At 37.1% G+C, this 22,925-nt stretch overlaps 1 protein-coding gene across 2 annotated transcripts; it reads left to right on the top strand.

The window, feature by feature from the left end:
* Positions 1-1,029: 1,029 nt before the first annotated feature.
* Positions 1,030-22,919, top strand: LOC145220739 (transient receptor potential cation channel subfamily M member-like 2). Of its 2 annotated transcripts, XM_080087978.1 has the most exons (30): positions 1,031-1,320; positions 1,381-1,440; positions 1,617-1,797; positions 1,995-2,101; positions 2,338-2,406; positions 2,474-2,612; positions 2,677-2,750; positions 2,816-2,954; positions 3,038-3,193; positions 5,905-6,068; positions 6,987-7,168; positions 7,382-7,421; positions 7,514-7,690; positions 8,587-8,754; positions 10,451-10,637; positions 10,748-10,875; positions 11,431-11,574; positions 11,691-11,806; positions 14,948-15,077; positions 15,373-15,556; positions 15,706-15,859; positions 15,959-16,122; positions 16,344-16,476; positions 16,553-16,731; positions 17,071-17,159; positions 17,515-17,705; positions 18,107-18,299; positions 18,478-18,627; positions 21,948-22,061; positions 22,261-22,919. In XM_080087978.1, the coding sequence occupies exons 1-30, from the start codon at positions 1,195-1,197 to the stop codon at positions 22,375-22,377; spliced, it is 4,155 nt and encodes a 1,384-aa protein (XP_079944104.1). In that variant the 5' UTR covers positions 1,031-1,194; the 3' UTR covers positions 22,378-22,919. The 2 variants fall into 2 exon arrangements, with proteins under 2 accessions (XP_079944105.1, XP_079944104.1); XM_080087979.1 differs by lacking the exon at positions 7,514-7,690 and having other exon boundaries at positions 1,030-1,320.
* Positions 22,920-22,925: the final 6 nt, after the last annotated feature.

The following is a 22,925-nucleotide window of genomic DNA, read 5'->3' on the forward strand; positions in this document are numbered from 1 at the left end:
TCCAGGTAAACTTTGGCCTTCCTCTTAATCGTTTTCCTTCAGCTCATAGCGAGTTTTCGAGCCCGTGAATTTGGCATGCCTAGCACATGTGCCGCATATCTGAATCTCCGTGTTGACTCTTAAGATGATAATGGTCGGAGGTGTAGCTAGTACAGAGGCTTTGTAGCCTACCAGTGGTTCTGTAGATGTCATCATTTGTGATGTTGGTATGTAATGTTTAGGATTATATAGAGAATAGGCTACACAACTTTGATGCAAGGCATTTATGTTTTTTAGCTTGAAAACAGAACTGTCAGTTTTCAAGTTTCGCTAGCATACAAAACGGTCTGAGCAGTAGGCTTCCTACAATCATGCATTAACTCACGATTGTCAATAAAGCCTATTTGTGGTCATTGGCATTTCCAAAAAACAAGCTCTAGTGATAAGGTAGGTCATCAATGTGGTAAGGTAAATTTTATACGCGATTGCGTTCGGTATATCACGGAATTCGATAGGATAGGATCTTACGTCGACATACAAAACGCTTGACATACACCGTGTCGGTTTTGATTATTATACAGTCTTTTTTTTTCAACCAAGTAAAATCTCCACGCAATCTTATCACGGTTTTAATGTTTGTTGTAATCAATTAACTAAGAAGTCCCAGGAGTATGGGGCGCCGTTTTGAAAACAAAAAAAAAACTTGCAAGATAGCTGCGGCAAGATAGCGTCGCAAGTTACCCGGTGCATTGTGGGACATCTCCATACATTTAGTTATGAATTTCCCATAATGCACCGGGTAACTTGCGACGAAAGATAGCTATCTTGCCGCAACTTAGCGTCGCAACTTAGCTATCTTGCCGCAACTTAGCGTTGCAAGTTAGCTAAGTTGCTGTAAGTTAGCTATGTTTCGTTGCAGGTTAGCTATCTTGCTGCAACTTAATTTATTCGACAACGGCGCCCCATACAGGAGAACAACAGCTGTTTGTAGTTGCTTACGGGCATCCTTTGTTATGAAACGTTGTGAATGGAGTTGTAATTGTTTGTTGTCTGTGGGGTTTTCCCTACTTCATTTTTGGCTTTGTTGAAGGTCGAGGTCAGTTTGTTTGTGCTTAGCAGGCGTTGTTGTAACCCTGGCAATCAAGTTTATATTGGATGCAATTAAAAATAAAAGCATGAGATACATAACGAAAAAGAGAGACGTGTGATATTACTATGCCAAATAGACGTGTCGCTCCTTCTCGAAATGGATCTGAAACAAATGAGTTAGTTTTAATGCAAAGTCCGGCCCCAGGAGGAACGCCATTTACAAACGTGTCAGAGTCAAGATTGTCAACTCCAGTAAGAAAGTTGAAATTTGAAGTTAAGAACTCGGTGAAAAATAAGTTCCATTATTCTTAGATGCCTTTTGAAAATAGGACTGTGCAGTTTATTGGTGCCGCTGACAACAAGTCTGCAAAGGTAGCTACTGTGGACATTTTGTTTTTAAATTATATATTGGATAATTTTGTAGTACAGTTTACTGACTTCTTATCTATATCATTTCAAAAATGATAGCTAATAGAGCTATTTTTAGGTTTCCCAGTTAAATTATATTTGGTAATTAGAAGACGTTTGTCCATTAACTTTTGTTTCAGTACGTTAAAGTTTCACACAATGAAGATGTTTCTCGGGTATATGAATTCATCAAAAAGGAATGGGAACTTCAACCTCCAAGGCTTATAGTTTCTGTGACAGGTGGTGCAAAAAACTTTAAGATGAAACAAAGGCTGACAAATGTCTTCAAAAAGAGTTTAATTAACATTGCAGAAGGAACAGGTTAGAAAAAAAACTCTGCTCGTAAAAATTTCTATACCTATATACTTTTAAATTTCTATACCTATTTGCTTTTTTAAGGTAAAACTTAATTGTGATGCATTTCAATTATTCAATTTAATTGAAAGTATTTATAAAAGAAAACTGAAATTAAAACTGTTCTTACAGGCAACTTGCTTAACTAAGGAATATCATTTCAGGTGCTTGGATAATTACTGGTGGGACAAATGCTGGTGTCATGAAGCATGTTGGAAAAGCTGTGCAAGAGCATGCTGCTGCCAAGTCAAATAAGAAAAAAACAAATAAGGTGGTAACATGTTTTTGTAACTTTAATAGATTTAATTTGAGGCCCAATTAATCGTTATCGCACACTGTTGCATTGTCACACTTTCGTTTAGTTCTTTTTTTCCTTTGTTTATTGTGCACTGTACTATTCACATTCAGTCTTATGTACTCTGATGAAGGCAACTTGCATAGGTCATTGAAACGGTGGTACAAAAGTACAATTGCCAGAACAGCTGTGTTAAGTTGTTCATGTTACAGGTTGTGACCCTTGGAATTGTCACTTGGGGAATTTTGCAAAATAAATCTTCCATAACTGAAAAAGGAAAGGTAATTAACTGGTTTAGTTAAAGAAATATGCCTTCTTACATGGAAATGCCTAATGGATATTTTGTAGCATGACATTAACCTGGAAAACGGCAGTCGACTTAGTGTTTTGGACAAGAATCATACTCATTTTGTTTTGGTTGACGATGAAACTGTTGAAGAATATGGAAAGGAAATTAAGTTCCGTGCTCAACTGGAAAAACATATAGGTGAGCAAAATAATCACCGAGAAAATCGTTTTTGTGAGTTTTTTAACAACTTCTTGTGTTTTAGCTGCATCTCAGCAGGATGGAATGAATGTTCTTATTTGTTGTGTGCTTGTGCAAGGTGGTCCAGGGTCACTTAGGGTTTGTTAAAAAAAGGATGTGTGCTTTTCGCGTTTTATATTTTTAATGTTTTTTTTTTCCACCAGACTGTTTATGAAGCATTGAGTGAAGGAACTCCTGTTGTAGTGGTTGGGGGATCAGGACAATGGGCAAATATTCTTGCAACTTTATGTACAAATCCAGATCTAAGTGTTACTACTACAGTCATACAAGATCTGTTACGGGGTGAGATTTTTAATACAATTGTTCAATTGTATTTGTTTTAACCATGCATTTTTTGGTAAAATTTGTGTTGTTTGACGACTTAGAAAACTCAATGGAATGGAAGGATGAGGAGTTATCAGAGTGGACAAACATTGTTAGCGAGTGCCTCCGATTAAAGAACTTAATAACCATATTTCAACTAGACACACCAGACAGTGTGCAAGAACTAGATATTGCAATTTTGGAATCCCTTTTACAGGGTATGTAAAAGTTATAATAAACCTTTTATTGACAGTCAGCTTTTGTAATCTATTGCCAACAAACAAGTGTATTTTAAACTATGTGGACCAGGGTGGTCAAAGACTGAGAGAATGAAGGGTAACAATAGGGTTGGGTAAATACACAAAGGAAAAAGGACTCTTTTGTAAGGATTGAATTTGCTGTTCCAATGAACTTTATGTTTTTGAGACTTAAATATTATTAAAAACTTCCTGCAAATGCCGATATTTGCAACAATAATCGACATGGTAATGTCATCACTAAGAGTGTAAACTCTTTTATTGCCTCACAAAAGATACATATTGACCTGCAATTTGATGAAGGGTGTATTATTTGGGGCTGCAATCATTTCAATAATTGTATGCAGAAAGTGTTCATGCCAGGGTGTGGGAAACCCTGAACTAAACATCGCAACAGAAATATGTTTAGTGTTAGTTGTTTTTGTCTGTATTTTTTTCTCTCGTTTGGTCAAGAAACAGTGCTTCCAAGTTATTTAAATTTTGACAGATGTTAGTTGTTAATCCGAATTTGATCCGCCAGAAGTGACCCTGAATGACCCAGCGGTTCACCCACAGGCCCCAAAACCTAATTTTTTTAAACGGCTGTACTGACTAAAGTACATCATTTAGGATTTTTATGCTTTGTTGGTTGGTGCGATGTAAGATTTTTTAAAGAATTTTGTGGATTTAACAGGATCCCATTTTTAGACTTTAAACCATAAAGTAATTGTTTTTGTTTAACGCTGGTTTGTAACGCTTGGCTGGTCAAGAAATTGTACTTTAAATTTATTCAAATTTGGACAGATGTTAGTTATGGGTCCCCTTCCCTGAAGGGGACACATATTGTTTTTGTCCATATTTTTTTTTCTTTTTTCTGTCTAACGCTGGTTTGTAACGCTCGTTTGGTCAAGAAAGAGTGCTTTAAATTTATTGAAACTTGGACATATGTTAGATATTAATCCAAACTTGGTCCACCTGAAGTTTGACCCCAAATTACTCAGCGGTTCACCCACAGGCCCCAAAAACATAATTTTCTTAAACAGTGGATTTTAACGCTCGTTTGGTGAAGAAAGAGTGCTTGAAATTTATTCAAATTCGGACATATGTTAGTTATTAATCCAAACTTGATCCTCCAGAAGTTTAACCCCGAATTACCCAGCGGTTCACCCACAGGCCCCCGAAACGTAAAATTTTAACGCTCGTTAGGTAAAGAAAGAGTGCTTCAAATTTATTCAAATTTGGACATATGTTAGTTATTAATCCAAACTTGATCCTCCAGAAGTTTGACCCCGAATTACCCATCGGTTCACCCACAGGCCCCCGAAACGTAAATGTGTCTAACGCTCGTTTGGTCAAGAAAGACACTGTAGGCAGAAATCCCAAGAGAGTAGCTCAATGGTTTACGATAGCAGGAAGGCTCAGCTTGACGTCGGACAGACGTTTTACGAGACGTCGTTTCGGTGATCAGAAATCAGCTGTTTTGCACAGCAATGCTATTTCGTTTTATTAAGTTATCACTCACATTTTCAGTTTTGGCAAAGGTTTCACACCTATGACGTGATTTAAACCTAATAAGCGTGCTTCGGTTTCGTATATGTCAAGCAAAACTTGTTAATCAAAATAAAGATGAAAAAATAAACTTAACATTTTTGCAAGATAAGTGTTTTTCTAAATGCTCGTTGTCAGGTCGGCCGCCGCATGACCATGGGTTACTTAAGGTCAACTAGTAGGTATTACTAACACAGTTCGGAACTTTCTTTCGTCATAACGTAGCGTTTTTTTTGCAATCAATGTAGGAATCAATAATCAAGGCATGTATAAATTAGGTTAAACAGTGTTGTTGAACAATAAGGACGGCGTGCTATTGAAAACGGTGTCAATAGGTCAAACAGTCGTTTGGCGTGTGCACCCTGAGAGGTTACTACAGGTCAATGGTTTTGCGAAACAAAGTTAAATGAAAAACAATTTGTTATGTGTACACTTGTAGCAAATTGCTTTTTAATTTAAAGTGTCTGTAACACAACTGTTACAGCTTTCTAGAAAAAAATGTGTTTAAAACCCGACCTTGGACGACAATATCTGGGTCAAAGCAAGAGATTAAATTAAAGTATTTGTTTTTTTTTAATGTTTTTGTAATTCTATGACATTAATAGTGCAAAAAGAATACGAACAAATTTTTTTTATTGTTGGGTTGATGCTTTTTAAAAATTCGTCCTTAAGAATCTAAAAATCACCGCAACATTTGTTTACCGTAAATCTGCACAAACACGCGCGTGGGGACCCATTAGTTTTTGTTTACAAAAACAATCATATGTGTAGATCAAATGATGTGTATAGTAAATTGATAAATATCGTATAGAATATATAAAATGGAAGTATATCAGAAAGCCACCCTTCTAGTTATTAATTTGAATTCGATTCTCCTGAAGTTTGACCGTGAATGAGCCAGCGGTTCACCCACAGGCCCCCGAAACATTTGTTATGTATACTTTTGAACCAAATGCCTTTTTAGCTTATAGTGTCTGTACTACAACAATTGCAACTCTTTTACAATTGTGTTTAAAAACTGACCTTGGACGACATTATCAAGGTCAATTTAAAAGATTAAATTGAAAATGTTTTATCCTTTCTTTTTTACTGTTTTTGTTATTTTCTAATTTATAACAAGGAAGTTATGTTTGACTTTTTGACAGCGGACTCCTTACAAAATCAAAATACAGATGACAACTATGAACATCAGTTAAAACTAGCACTAGCTTGGAACAGAAGTGATATGGCAGATTCACATATTCTTACAGACGATTGCAAAATTTCTCAAGAGTCTTTGACAGAGATATTTGTGACTGCTGTAAAACAGGTGAATATGGCATAATTTCTGATTTTAAGCTTATGTTTTTCACAACCTTTATCTTTTAACTGTAATTTTGTAATACAACAAGAAAAGTTGAGTTATGTCCTCACATGTGGTGGGTATTTTTTCCATCATGCTCAATTTAAGTACCTACTGCACTTGTTTAGGCCTGTCCAAATCATTGGCTTGAAGTTGTTTAAAGCAATGGTTCTCAACCTTTTAAGTTTGCGGACCGGTAAACTTTCAAAAATAATTTTGCGGACCGGTGGACTTTCAAATTCAACCCAAAATGTAATCACGACAAAAATATGCAGATCAAAAAAATACGAAAATTCAATTTAATGAGAAGTTTGCTGCTGTCTGTTTGATATCATACGTGTTAAACGCGGTTCTAATGAAGTTTTTTGCAAGGCGAAGTAGAGCGTTGACTTCCACACGATTTCTCTGCCTTCAATATCTTGCATTTTGCAATTGAGATATAAAATTGTAATATATTTGGCGGACCGGCTGGATCGTTGATGTTGACGCGGACCGGTGCCGGTCCGCGGACCGGCGGTTGAGAACCACTGGTTTAAAGCACCTTTAAAGCAAACTGTCCTATCAAAATGACTTTAATAATCCAATGTCTACCTGCTTTGCCAATCTCTGGTGTAAATGAACTTATTTGGTATCAAACTTTGGTAAATACATTTGTGACCTGTAACAACTAATTTCATATCAAGGTTGCACACACTGTAGGCTGGACAGAACAGGTTAGACTATAGGTTGAACAGAAAGTTTGCACCAAAGACAGGCTGTATAATTTCTAAATGCAAGAATACAAAATGGATTTAAATTTCCATAGATCCGACGGTTGAGAATGGGCCAAACAAGTTTGGGGGCCACACTCACAATATATAATGCTGGTCTTGTTGAATGTTACAGGATAAACCAGAATTTGTTCGAGTTCTTATTGACCATGGCGTGAACTTGCAAAACAATTTCAAGTGGGGTCATTTGCTGGATTTGTACCGCAGTGTTTCTGGTACTTTCTATGGGAAAAACATGTTACGCAAATACTGTCCTAAAAATGACCTGAAGCAATTTGAAATAAAGAATTTGACAATGTATGAATTTTTATACCTTTATATATCATTTTTTCTGACTAAGTGCATGCAAATGTTTTTGATGATGATGGCAAAAAAAAGTTTGTAAAAAATGGGTAAATTTTGTTAGATGTTATATAAATAAATTTATTGACTTTAAATGACCAGAAGAAAGTCTGTCTTGGGTCATTGCCTGGCTTAACTTTTACCCTTGTATTTTGTTATTTTCTTCAGGCTAATGAAGAAACTTCTTGGTTCATCTTACAAAGCACAGGTAAACATTAAATTAGTGTGTTGTTGCTCATATATTTAAATACAATACAGTGTGTTCTAAAACATTGTTTTCTTTGGATTCAAAATGTACAGGAACCCAGAGATAAACCAGTTGACCCTTTGAGGGAGGTCTTTCAGTGGGCAATTTTATTAAACAAACGAGATATGGCTCGTGTGATTTGGAGAGCAATGTATGAACAACTGCCTGCTGCTTTTGCTGCTACAGCAATGTTAAAAGGAATTGCTCAAATGAGTGTTGCCAAGTCTTTGGTAAATTGATAAATAATAATCAGATTTTTCCTATTGGCATTAGAAAATTGGGTTGTTTTTGTGGAATATATAAATGAAGTTTAAAACAATCATAGTACGCCTGTTGCGCATCAACCATAGGCGGCGAGTTTTACAAAAATGCAAGGTGGCGGACATAAAACTAATGCGTGCAACCATAAAAATTCAAAGTCAAACAAACTTTCTATAGAATGCAACGTTCATCAAAATCAGAAAAAAGATATGATTGAAATAATGTTTAGTTCGCTTTAAAGCATTTAAAAAATTCAAAGTCAAACAAACTTTCTATAGAATGCAACGTTCATCAAAATCAGAAAAAAGATATGATTGAAATAATGTTTAGTTCGCTTTAAAGCATTTAAGAACAGTTTTGTCAAGTATAACCATTTATTAAATCACATTTGCGTGCAACCATAAAAATTCAAAGTCAAACAAACTTTCTATAGAATGCAACGTTCATCAAAATCAGAAAAAAGATATGATTGAAATAATGTTTAGTTCGCTTTAAAGCATTTAAGAACAGTTTTGTCAAGTATAACCATTTATTAAATCACATTTGCACTGTACACAACAATGGCCCAACATTCACTGGCAGACAATTGTGTGTTTGACGTCATAAACAAAGCACTAACCAAAACAGGTTGCAGTTTTAAGCCACATTTTGTGGCTGTATCGCCAGCATGTTTGTTTAAAAGCAAAACTGTTCCTAATTTTTCTTCAGATTTGACGATATTTCAAACGTTACCACTTCCAACTAACCAAAATATCCACAGTGGCCGCCACCGTGCTTTAAAAACCCAAGGTGGAGGCGCCACCGCCTACTCAGCGCCTATGGCATCGACACTTTAGGGCTGAGATGATTACATTTCCTTTTTTAGAGGAGTGACTTAAAACAGCATGCTGAAGAATACATAACCACCACCAAAGAGGTACTCACTCAATGTATGAAAGAAGATGAGAAAAAGACAAATGACCTGTTAATCAGAAAACTTGAAAAGTGGGGAGACCTTACATGCTTGCAGTTGGCCGTGGATTCAACAAGCTCAGTTAGTTCTTGTCTTATTTTGTATTTTAACTTTTTTAACCAAACAAGAGTAACATGAACATGTTATTAAAAAGAACCATCATTTAGAGAATTTATTATGTTTAAGCAGTACAGTTACAGCGGCTAGACATTTTGTTAAAAAGTACCTAATTTCTCAGAAACAGAAATCGTTAAGTGTCAAATATTTATTGTATGCATAAATTTTAGCAACTGTGTTTACTTTTTTAAAACCTCATTAAATTTAGTAAACTTTAAATGTTACATGTGAGCTGTCTGAACTGAGAAAATATTTGCATTGCTATGCAGTTCCAAGTTGTGCAAAAATATTTGTCAATGTCAAGTGTAAACCTTTTACAGATATACAAATATGTCTATTTATCACAGAACAGAGATTCAATCTTCTTTATTCCATTTCTTCATCTTTAATGCACATCCAATTTGTTGAGGAATCGTAATGGTTAAATCACCTACATTATAATACCAGTTTGCTGAATGAAAGCCTGTATTTTTGGGCATTATATCAATGAGATGGGTTTAATTAAATTCATGTGGTAAAAAAACATAACACCACAATTATATCTAAACCTTCATCAATACTTCCCAATTTTAAATTAGGATATATTGCTAAAATGTGCAGATTTAATGTAACAAATAGCAACATAGAAATGATCAGTGATGGGGAGGCTTGAGTCAGTGACTTGACTTGAGTCACCTTTTTCAATAACTTGACTTCACTCGAGTCTGATCTGTGAAAAGACTTGATTTGACTTGGACTTGTTATTCCTTCAAACTTGAAGTAAATTTCTTAACAGAAATCATGTGCATTTGGCTTCAACCACAGCAGCACTTTACTCTTCTAGGCATAGTTATTATTGCTTTTTTCATGTAACAAAGCCGCTGTTACATGCAAAAACTTCCTTCCTGCTGCATTTGGGCATTGTAGTTGCTGTTTTTTTTTAAGCGAATGTAGTACTTTTCACTACCAAGTATTTGCTTTTAAGCACTTACTTTACTGTACAAACACTCTACTAGTGCATGCAGTAAAAATATGAATTTTGGGGTTTTGACATTCCTGTTGATACTGTTTAATGAGTGTCAATTAATGGTGTTTCATTAAAATTGACTGTTCTCAAAGAAGGGGACACCATTGATAGGTTATCTTTGATGTAATGAAGTAGTGACAATTTTTAAGAGAAAAATGTCATGATGAACTATTATACAAGATCTATACAAATAAGACTCAAAACTTCATTTGACTTGACTTGGGAATCAAACCCCTAATGACTTGAGACTCAACTGATAGGACTCGTTACGACTCCTGGGAATGAGCATCATCTATCAGTCTTATCAATCTTGCAGCTCTCAAACTTATTTAGTATCTTTCACGCTATTCCCAATACAGTAAAACAGCTCATTGACAGTTTTCATACATTTTGGTAATTGTAGATTTTACATTTCACATTAGTCTCATATTGCTTATCACTGTTGTGGAATTGTTTTGTTTTCATGCATATTTTAGAGACTAAGTTTCTGTCCATATCATAAAAATGTGGCTGCTGCACTAAGAATTAGGAAGTTCTATGCACAAAGTTCTGTGAACCAGAATTTTTTGTCTAAAATGGAATTCAATAAAATGATGCCATTTTATCAGTGATCATTAAAATTAACATGTAATGTTTTTTAATTCATTTGATAAGGATGTTGTGGCTCATCCTGCTTTACAAAACCTTCTTAACCGGATTTGGAAGGGTGGCATGAAGCTGATTGGATGGAAAGGGATGTTGCACCTTCTGTCTGCATTCTTTTTTATTTGTCCAATCTTTAACATTGAGTTTTCAAGAACAAACCCAGACGGTTCAGGCCATAGAAGAGATCAATACAATTGTAAGTGGCACTTTGTTTCAGTGACGTTGCTTTATAATTGTTGAACATGTGTTTTGACCCAAACACTCTTTTGACTCGAAAAACAATGAATGTATTGTGAAATTGTATAGCTATAGAAAGCGGCTCAAACCAAGCATCAACTCAACAGGAACATCAGGAACCTGGATTCTTCAAAAAGTTTTTAATTTTTCACCAAGCACCGATCACAAAGTATGTTGTCAACATCATGTTTCACCTGGTAAGTTTGTAGCAGTTATGACCAAATATACAAATTATGCTTATGCTTTAATGCAGTGGTTCCCAACCTTTTTGTTACATTCCTCCCTTCGCCCATTTTCGAACTATTCATTCCTCCCCATAAGACGAAAAACAAATATAACATAAAAAAATATAGCAATTTGAAATAGACCTTATAATTAGGGATGTCCATTCAGAATCCTTTACCAAATGTGAACCGGGTCCAAATTATAATGGACATAATAATGTATACACAAAAATATTCTGTAACATTTCCCATGTATTTTTTTGCAGTTTTTATGAAATTCCTCCCCTGAACTCATAAAATTCCTCCCCAGGGAGGAATTCCTCCCCGGTTGGGAACCACTGCTTTAGTGTGTGTTTACTGACAAAAACCTTTAACCCTGTTAACAATTACCTTTTTCATATCCAGTATCTGGTGCAGCAGAGTGTTGTAAAATAACTACTTTGTCTCACAAAATATTTCATAACTTAAAACACCCAGAAATGTTTTTATGTTGTGGTGAAACAAATAATATTTGTCACTTCTGTTCAGTTGTTCCTGACACTTTTTACATACATCTTGCTCTTTAACCTGTTTCCATACACGGGAACAGTTACTACATTGGTTGCCCCTTCCGTTGCTGAATGGTGTTTGTTAGTTTGGGTGTTCATACTTTCCTTTGATGAAGTCAATGAGGTATGCAGTCTGAGAAACATATAATTTTTTTACAAAGAAAAATATATCTTAAACTTATCCCCCCCTTAAAGTGGACCAACCAAAATCCAGAGGATACAGCTTTTATTGTTTTGCAGATGCTTCGACGCAAAGACAAAACCCTACTGCAGCAAGTGGGTTTTTGGTTTAGTAACCACTGGAACAAAATGGATTTACTTGGTCTTCTGTTGTTTTACCTAGGATTTGGTTTGCGGTAAGTGCTTTCTGCAAAGGCTTGGCCGAATGGCCGATTTTGAAGCTTAGCCAACAGCATAACCTTCTGTGAGCAAAACACGTTCTCTTATATGGCTACGTCGGTTTTGCTATTCTATTATGGGCAAATCCTTATATACCGGTGTTAGATATGTAAATAATTTGCACTGGAATTCGTTTGACTCCATGTGGTTTGTTTTAGGCTTGGTGCCAACCTGGATGGTGGTACCCAACAGAGTTGCAAATAGACCTTAAAATCAGTGGCGGCTCGTGCCTAAAAATTGTGGGGGTGCTGCTCCAAATTTTAGCCTTTATTGAACAAATATAAGTTAGCAATATATACAAAAGCTACATTTCTAGTTTTCTAGCCATTGTTTTGTGTAGAAAAACAAGTAATACAAATCTTAATTAGCAACTCCATTGTGACGTAATTTTTGTTACGCAGTAATGTACACGAGTGTAAACAGCAGACGATATCATTTGTGTATTTTGTTTACTTGCACAGCGACGGGCCAAACTCAATAACATGCAGTAATAATGTGGAACAAAAACACACGTGACACGGACTCGAAACGAAGCGGTTGTAAATACGGTAAAACACGACAAGAATATAGAAAAAACAATAAGAAAAAAAGTAATGGGTCGAAAAACTTTGAAGTATTTCAGTTCGACAACATTTAAAAAATGGTCCTGTTTCATTTAAGTAACTTATGGTCACAGTCAGCGCTTAACATATTCTATGACACTTCACAGGTTGATGTCACACACAAAAAAACTAGCCATACAGCTGTTTATTGGTATCATAACTGACAAATTTAACAACCACTTTACATTTGTGTCAGAACTTGTTTATTTTAACATCTTTTCTTTGAATTTTTGTGTACAGACTATTATTTGTCTTTCAGATTCTTAACTGCTATACTTGCTGCTTTATTTGCTGGCAAATAGCTTGTAATTGCTTTTTTTAAGTGCAAAACTCCTTCAAGCTTTAAAATTTACAACACTCCCACTTAAATTTAAACCATATTATTAAACCTTGTGCTTCCTTTTTACAACCAAAAAGAATCATAAAGTTATAGTTTGGGCATGATAATTGATAGCTTCTTCCTTGATTCCAAATGACAACTGAGAAACTGTTTTTCTATTTAGTACTAGCACTCTAAGTCTTTCACTTGTCAAAACATCATCTAGATTATTTTCAAAGTAATCATGAACATCAGATCTTCAGAAACATTTTCATTTCAGTAACTAGCTTTTCTTTGTCAACAATAGGATGTGCTTGGTGGTCACTACTATCTGTATCTTGTCTGTAGAATGTTCATTCTTAAGAAACACTTCCTGCGAAGCAATTTAGCAGCTACTGTTTAGACAAACAGTACATGTCCATTAATTAATACACATGATTGCACTTGGTTGCAAATACTGTCCACATGGTGTATTAAGAAACCAAAACTTCAAATTGTCTTCACTCAGGTATTTAAAAAATCCTGTTGCTTCCGGAATTGTTTGTTCTGCATTTGATATTGCCTGAATTTCAGTGAGGCATTTAACTTCACAGTCACAAATTTATTTTTTCTTTGATTGCATTAAGAACTAAAACTGAGTATTTCTTGTTGTTGCTTATTCCTGCATGGCATTGGAGTAGCAGATGTTTTATACCATATTTTCTTAAAAGTTTTTGATTTAGTTATTTATCATAAATGTCGTGACTTTTCAAGGTGTTAGATACACTTATTTAATTCAATGATAACTGCAACAACTGAAACTCACGTACAGTCATCTTAAAAAGTTACCACTAACCTTCAAACAAATAAATTATAAGATAGCAAAATAATTATCTAACTGTTCTCATTCTCACTGCCGAACTTAAGAATATAGTACACGGGTTTGGCTTTGGAGTTCACTGACGCGAAGCAGACAACACAACTAGCGCTACGTCACAGGAGGGGCTGCGGCAGCCACAGCCCCCTGTCGCCTATTTCGCCCGGCATGTAGCTTTTCCAAGTGCGCATGCGCACAACTGCAAAACGTCATGAAACGTCACGAAACTGGAGCTGCAGCTCAACCATAGAAAACATATTAATGCAATAATTTTTTTTAAGAAAAAGGAAAAAAAATGCCGATCAAGGTGGATTTTTTTTCTAATTATATATTGCTAAAGAATAAAAAAAGAGAATATAATGGAAGTTATCTGTAATATTGTGGTAGGAATATTAAGTAAAAATATCTAGGGGGTGCTGCAGCTCCGCAGCCCCCTCGCACGAGCCGCCCCTGCTTAAAATGGAGCCCGAACCCGTCCAAAACCATAGGCGCCGGCAGAAAATTTTGCAAGAGGGGGCAAATTTTAGCTCATACTTTACCGCATCAAGAATCTGTTACTTATGCAGGCATAAAACGTGTACTTCACAATTGAGTTGCCTAAAAGTTAAAACATTAAACGATGTTACAAATCCCCGCGCTGCCACTTTAATTAGGATTGCTGCAAAATATATTAAATTGAGCTACACTGAAATTACAAGGGGGATCAAGTGCCCCCTCTTGCCCCTACGTGACGGCGCCCATGGCCCAAACACGTACAGGCCCCGAGCCCGAAATCGTTGTTGAGAAGCCTGTTTATATTTGAAAGTTTGATTGACAGATCCAACTTATTTATTGGAGCCTCGGGAAAGACCAAGACAACAAACACAAAAGATAATAATCGACCATTGGTCTGAACAGGGCGTTTTAGGGCTGTTTGACATTGGGCAAGACCCAGCAATTGGCTACTTAAGCTGGTTAAATTTATTCAAAAAAGTACTGACACAAAGTGTAAAGTTTTTGAAGAAATCTAAGCCCGAACCCGGCCCGACTTGCAACTCTGGTACCCATTGCTTAACAGCTCAAGAAAATGTACGGCATATAGAGCTTGCAGTTTAGGGTTGTGATAAAAGACGAGTGTCTGTTAGTATATGTTACGTCACATATGCTTGTGACGTGAAGACCAAGTAGAAAACCCGAAAAATGGATGGTTTAACGAAGTAATATCCGTGACCCCACCCTCTTTCCTAACGGGTTGGTGATTGTTTACTGCATTATGTGTTCTTTTAATAAGCGAAATGTAAACTCAACATTTGCATGGTCATTGCCATGTGTTATCTTTCAGCTTTAATGCGGACATAAATGGAGCTCGGGTTGTCCTTTGCCTTTCCTTCATAGTTTACTGCATCCGGCTTCTTCATGTCTTCACTCTTAGTCAAACGATTGGCCCGAAAGTTGTCATGGTCGGCAACATGGTGGGTTATTGAAATAAACTTTATGTGTGTGGATTAAAATATGTTGTTTGTTACAGTTTTCCTTATTTTTCTTCCAGATTTTTATGCATAGTATGTACTTTACTCATTTGAAAATATAACACAAATAATCCTATCAATTTGAAACACTATAGTGTTGAAACACTATATAAGCATGGTTTATAAAGCGTGCAACTTTATCTCGTTCACTAAACTCGTTGTTTAAATGAATACTGCATTATTGTGACACATATGCTTTTGGTCTGGGGCGGTGTAACCTTTTTTTTCTCTCGTTTAGTTACTGGACCTTTGGTTTTTTATCTTTATCGTGGCGATCTTCGTTTTGGCGTATGGGGTCACAAGTCAAGGTTTGCTTTACCCCAATGAGACCCGCGCTTGGACTGCAATTACCGGCATCTTCTATAAACCATACTGGCAGATTTACGGCGAACTTTTCCTTGACGAAATCAACTACGACCCAAGTAAGTTTAAATATGTACACAGCTGGTATTTTATTTTGTACGAATCAGACATGATTGACTTGTGAAATAAGTAATACCAATGAATAAGTAATAAAATGTCCCCAATAAATTATAATGTTATCTTTGAAAACTATAACTTTTTGTCATAGCATCGTCTGCTTTCGAGTGCACAAACGATCAGAACTTAATAGACTCCGGTTCCCAACGTTGTCCCCAACAACAGGACGTGGTGCCCATCATATCGGCATTTTACATGCTGCTGGCCAACATTCTTCTGCTAAACCTTCTTATCGCTATGTTCAGGTAAACTGGTACAAAATCGCCTGCTGCTTGTGTTAATTTTTTAGTCGTTGTTTGTTTCTGAATGTTTAAAATCAGCACAATTTGTGGTTGATCATTTAGCTACACCTTCACCAAACTGGAAGAAAACACTGACAGCATTTGGAAATATCAGCGATACGAGTTAATTCAGGAATACTATGGTCGACCTGCGCTTCCTGCACCACTCAGTATATTCTGGTACATTTGCTCCATTTGGTCCGATCCGCAACGTGACAACGCTTTCTGTGAGCCAAACTTTTTTCTCATGACCAATTTTTTTTAAAATCGTGAAACGCGCTGTACAACCTAGTCTATTCCTTTACATGTCAATCTATTGGCCGTAGTTATATAGGTTGGTTAAGCAGAGAGGTCGTAAGTCGTAAGCAATTTGGTATGTGACAAGTTAGCATTAGCTGTTACACTTTACTGTGTACGTGCTTTTTTATTATTTATGTATTTTTTGCAGATCGCAGTTTTGATGAAAACGAAACCAACAACTTACGACAGTTTGAACACTGGACCACTGATAGTTACTTGGCCGAAAAACGGGCTGAAGAGTCCCGAAATGTTCCCACGCGCATCCAAGGCATAAGTGACCGGTTAGATTTTCGGATTAGACATGTATTCTGTTTTAGTGGCGAAAACCGTAAAAAAGCATTCACTTTTGCACAATAGACTGGACAATGTCGTAAGTTCGGTGGCAAGTTTCTCAGAACATCTGACACGCCAGAAGAAGATCAACAAGCGAGTAAAGCAACTCGAAGCGCACCTGAGTCGTACAAACGAGTCGCTTGAATGGATAATGCAGGCCTTGCAAGACAACAACACAACACCGACGAATCTGCATTTAGATGGTAAATGGCTGCATGTTTTTACATCTGATCAACAGAGGTTAGAAGCAAAACAAACCTTGACGATATTACATACAGCATACATTCAAGGATTTTAACTAGCTTTTAATAACTCAGTCAACTAGCGCAAATGGACACTGACAGTTTTAAGCAAAGTTGTATCGACAAAATAACCTATCTATTCATACCGTTTCGGGCAAGACAAGACGGAAAAAATTAGAATAACTGTTTTGAATGGTGCAATGAAACCAATAACTGGACCATTGTCATACAAACACCATTGTCATGAACGGTTTTAACGGTTAGTTGGGCCGTGAAAATAAACAGCATTGTTATTCACAGTTCACGCCAAGTCGCGGAGTTCTCCTTATCCTGATACAGAGGGCAAGATCAATCGATTTTCGGTTCCTGATCACATGGTGTCTTGGACGGTAAGAAGCTCTTATTTGTAGTTTTTGGGGACTGACTGCAGAAGGGAAAATCTGTAGCTTTGGCGAGTTGCCTTCTGAAATCGATTTCAAACAGCAGACAGTGCACACTGTTTCGACCTATAAGGTCTCATCAGTGCAGCTGGTGACGAGAAATCGGCCGCATTGGCTAGTGTAGCCATCAAACAAATATGACATTTTAATCTTGTGTGTGATTTCAAATGTGTAGAGTTTGCTAAAAACTCCTCGGTTTGCCACACAAAACTTATTTTGTAACTATTTGTGGATCAGACATTAGGTCTTTGCACTATATTTTATCATGCGGACTTGTTATACTTATCTTAAATTTTTTACATAGGTTCCTATGGCGACTTACAAGCCTGTATTTTACACGGCACCGTCGGTAAAGGGAAGACCTGCGTGGGCCGATCCGTCAATTGAGGGCACTCGCGTCGAAAAACGATTACGCTTCAACGAGTACGACGATAACTATAAAGTGGACCGAAGCAGTTATATTAGGACATACAGTGTCATTGGTGGAATGCCTCGGTTAGTATAGGAATTATTTGTTTTGTTATGGTTATTGAGTCGGATTGTTTAAAGTTTCGAGCAGACATCGCTTCCTTTTCCACAATTTGTCTTAATATCAAAGTTCTAAGTCGGTCCGGGTTCGGGCTTAGGTTTCTTTGAAAAAACGGGCCTGTAGGCCACATGTGTCAGTATTTTTTTTGCATAAATTTATCTAGCTAAGTAGCCAGTTACTTGACTTAACTTAATGTCAAACAGCCCTGAAACGCCTTGTTCAAGACCAATTGTCTATGTTGAGTTTGTTGTCTTGGTCTTCCTGTCAATTAAACTTTCGGGCCTAAACGGGCTTCTCAAAAACAATTCGGGCCAGGTTCGAGCTCCAATGTAATGCCCGTTTACAACTCTGCTTAATATTGTTGCAGAAACCCGAAAGGTCGAACCGGTTTGAGAGGACGGGGTCTGTTGGGTAGATATGGACCAAACCACGCTGCTGACCCTATTGTGACGCGCTGGGAGAAAGCCGATGATGGAACCGATTTGACAATCGATGGAAAAAAAGTTCTTGAGTTTATCGCCATTAAACGTGAAGATACCGGCGAATGGGCGATTCCTGGGGTAAGCCGGTGAACCTACTCTACGCATCTAGTAAAAGTTAAGAGGTTTGAAATCGAAGACATCAACAGTCAGTGTCTTATCCAGTATATATCAATACTAAGACGCCTATTTGGAATATTACACGATTTTCAGCACCAACTTAACTCAGTTACACAGATTTGATTTTGTTTAAAATCAGGGCATGGTAGACCCAGGAGAAAAAGTAACTGCGACGCTTTTGCGCGAGTTCCAAGAAGAAGTGGTATGCGGAAACCCGAATATGAACGAGGAGGATCAAAATGAGTTGAAACGAAAAATTGCAAACTTTTTTAAAACCAGCGGATCGGAGGTATGTGGATTTGAGAACTTTGCCATTGAGGCAGTGAGATACCCAACAATACCAAACATGAGAGACTAAACCATTTTACGTTTTTTGTTTTTATTTTGCGCAAAACGATGGTTTTAAATGGGGGCCAACCAGTACACACAACCTGTAAATACTGCCGCAACAGTTGTTGTTTAAATTTTAAAAAGATAATTCTGTGAAAATGCTTTTATGGTTAGGACTATTTCTGTTGGGAGGCGAATAACGATAGATTGTCCACAGCGGTCAAGTGGTATTTACAGACACCTATTTGAATGGGTTGCCTGGTGGGCCACATCCATAGGCGCCCACTTGAAAAAATATGCGGGGAGGCTGAAGCAAAACTTTCTAACCTAACATAGTACAAAAAACGCCGGCTCCCAGCTTTTTACACGTAAACGCCCATACACGACTCGGTCAACATTAACTGATGACGTAATAATTTCCGCACGTGGTGGTAACGCAATTTAAAAGTACTTTGGCAAGTATTTTTAACCTGCAAAACTACTACTCACAAGTTAATGCTAAACGCTGGTAACGCACACGACATGACTTCTGGAACTGGAAGGTTAAACTTACTGTTACGTCGTTTTAACCAAGCGGCGTAAATTTAGTTTTATCAGTTAAACGTAACAATCGTCATGTGACGCAACAGTCCTTAAGACAATTAGTATTCTATTGGGTGACGTCAACTGCCTGCTTGCTGAATGCTTTGTATTATGTTGCAATTAGTTTATATCTTACGTCGTGCCGCGTGCGTGTAGTTTATTTACACACTGCTTTTTTCATATAGAAACTAGTAAATTGTGAAATGTTGATTTTATTTACAAGGAAAGAACAGAAATGCTTTATTGCTCATTGACAAAATGTGTTTTGTCTAATTGGATTCTGAGCAGCAAACTCAGTGACAAGTTGATCCACATCAAGAGAGTCAACAATTTCCTTGTGGGTGCTTAAAATGCAGGTGCTGTTGAGACGTTCCTGTGACATGGTGGAACGCAAGTACGTTTTAATTCGACGTAGAGTGCTAAAAGATCTTTCTGCCTCGCAAGAAGTGGATGGCAAACACATATACAAACGAAGAAGAGTTGTCATGTTTGGATGGGCGTATTTAAGGGTCGGTTCTTTGCGAAATATTTCAATAATGTTTCCAATTGTTGGTTTCGAAATGTGGAGATGCTGAAGGTAATTTTGGAAATACTGGACTTCCAAGGAAAGGCGATTGCAGTTGACGTCGGGAAAGTTTTCAATTAACTGTGCCTGGTCAACTTGTTTGCAAAGAAGTGTGTCCTTCATCAACCGAACTTTTGCCAAATTTTCTCTAGAAAATTGGTTAACAAGTGCACAGTTTGCCAAGCGATACATTTCTGTGTAAATATTTTTGTAATAATGAAGGGGAGTCAAATTGATGCAACAACTGGTTCAGATATTTTAAGTTGACTCGCTGAATCCACTACAGATTGTACAAAGGCTTCCGCATTTTTGTCGGAAGCACTCTCCTCTGAAAACGTGTTTACCAGTCTCCAATCATTTCCTGAACTTCGGCCACAGTTGTATTTCTAAGTTGCATTTTAGTGTGAACTGGATGAACGGGAATCAAAAATCTTTCCATTAGACGCAGCATAAAGTAAGTCGAAAACTTTTCCAGGGAACCAAGATGAGAGCGCGCATTTGAACGTGTAACCACATCTATCGAAGTTTCGGATTGCAAACTTTCAAGCCAATCTAGAATTTTTTCATAAATCTGCAAAAATGATTCCAGAGCAGGCAAGCGAAGAACCCACCTGGTGGGGCACAATGGACGAAGACTCTTTGACAAACACTCATTTTCATTGCCAACGTTGAAATTGGAAAACATTGCCAATCTTTTAGGAGAAGACTTAATAAACTTAACCACACTGCTAAGAACAGATATCGCAGTAATTGCTTCTGTGTGCAAATTCAGAGCTTCTTGTACAACAAGATTCAACTGGTGACCGGCACAGTAAATAAATGTGGCTAACGGGTTTATTCGCCGAATTCGTGCCTGCACGCCACTTATGTTCCCTCGCATGTTTGCTGCACCATCATATGACTGTCCACGGCAATTATTTATGTCAATATGATGTTCATTCAGAGCACCAATAATTACTGCAACTAGACTTTCAGCGCTGGTTGATGCTGTTGAATACAGCCCGAGCAAACTTTCTTTTATTTCAAGTTGCTCAGTCACGAAGCGTATGCACACAGAAACTTGTTCCTTGCATGAAATGTCCGTCGTCTCGTCGCTTATAATACTGAAAAACTTAGCATCGTTCACTTCAGAAACAATTTTTTTGGTAACAGCAAATGCACAAATTTGTATTATTTCATTTTGTATGCGATGACTCAGCCATCTGTATTTTTTATCGCCTTGCAACCAATCCTTCAACTCTGTGTTGTTGTTTTTCTAAAAATCTAATTAGTTGCATCATGTTGGAATTGACATCTGTATGACCACGTAATGCTAGGCCTTGACGTGTCAAAAAAATCACGCTTTCAAAAATAGCATGCAGAGCTTTTCTGTTACTGGCAATACTTTTTTTCCTTCGATCCATCAGTGCCTCATCACCTGCATCGCTGGCTTGAACCGAGGCAAGGTCCTTGTGGTGCTTGCTTTCGTGATGTTTTAGCAGACCAGGCTTTCCTTTTTTCCAATTGTTAAATCCCTTAACCCAAACAATACCTTGGCCTTCCAAAAAATTTCGTGAAGCTGGTCCAACTCGGTTGTTTTCATAGGCCCATTTACAGACCTTGCACGTCAAACTGTCATTGACTGAATCTTAATCAATCCAATGGAACTCTTCAATCCACGACTGTTGGAATTTGCGACCATGCTGTGAAGTTGCTGGCTCTGTCTCAACTACGATTTCTTGCGCGGCTACTACCACTCTGTCACTGCATACGGGCGCCACTGTAACATTTACCTCGGAAGTTTGACGGAAAAAGCTTTTTATTGTCGGCTGCTTACTCATGATTCTGTTGGCTTGATTTTAAAGAATAAACTTTGGAACATCAACGTCTGATCATTGACTTACCTTGCGTCTATGACGTAACACTATGCATTCGGGTAAATAATATATTGTAGAGAGGGCAGTAAAAGAACAAAATATATTTAATTTGCAAATCTTGCTTGTGACGTGGTTGGGAATGCAAATACGCGGGGAGGCGGCGCCTCCCCGCCTCCCCGTAAGTGGGCGCCAGTGGCCACATCATTAGATAAACTACATGTTAACATAAAGTCTTCATCTTTTAAGTTTCGTAAGTTTCAACCTCTTTACTTTCAGATTTTCCGTGGGTACTGTGATGATCATCGTAACACTGATAACAGCTGGATTGAAACGGTCGCCATCAATTTCCATGACGACTCCGGAGAAGTGATTGGAAATCTTTCCGTGTCTGTAAGTGTAAACCCTCTGTGTTCGCAAACATAGATGATACCTAAAACCGAGTAGAAATAACAACCACTAATTGTCTAACATTTTTCGTGGACAAGCTGCATTTGTATCATGTAGTTTGAGTATAAATCCAAGGAGGTATTAAAAATATTTAAGTAAGATCATTGATGCACACAAGCTTATAAAATTATCTTTTTCACAGCCCGGATACGAAGCAAAAGGTGCAAAGTGGAAACGCATTGAGGCTTCCTTCAAATTGTTTGCAAGCCACCAAAACTACATAAAAACTGTGGCTGAAAAGCGAAACGCTTACTTCTAAGCATGTTTGTCGTTTACATCAACGTTTCTATTTAATTCAGCGCAATTTTTGAAATACGGCAGTTTTGCAGCCAAATTTTTACTTTAATAACTTTGGATTCATATGTGTCTTGGTCCAAACCTCATGTTAACTACCTTCAGTCATATAAATATGTTAATACCAACAGTCCTTAATACCAACGTATTTTTCGATTTTTTACTGAAACCAACTTGTCTTTCATATAGACCTGTTTCAAGTTGTAGTCTATATATTGTTATTATCTACCAATCCTAATTGTTAGTATCGTTTATTTAGATTTTACCCGTGTGTGTTACTCTAATTGCACTACTTTTCATATATTGCGTCTTTAAATCATGCAATTTTAGCAAAAATGATTTTGGCATTTTGTATCTCTAACCGTAATCAAGTGACATTTTGTTCATACCAACATCCTGTGACTAAGTTTGTATTATATGTGTACACTGTATAAGCAGAACTTTTCATGATTATTGTCATTTTCATGCTCGTTCGATATATTTTATCAAGTGATTCAGGATTTCAAATGTACG

The sequence above is a fragment of the Phallusia mammillata genome, chromosome 1 (assembly GCF_965637545.1).
Source record: "Phallusia mammillata chromosome 1, kaPhaMamm4.hap1.1, whole genome shotgun sequence".
NCBI classification, from domain to species: domain Eukaryota; kingdom Metazoa; phylum Chordata; class Ascidiacea; order Phlebobranchia; family Ascidiidae; genus Phallusia; species Phallusia mammillata.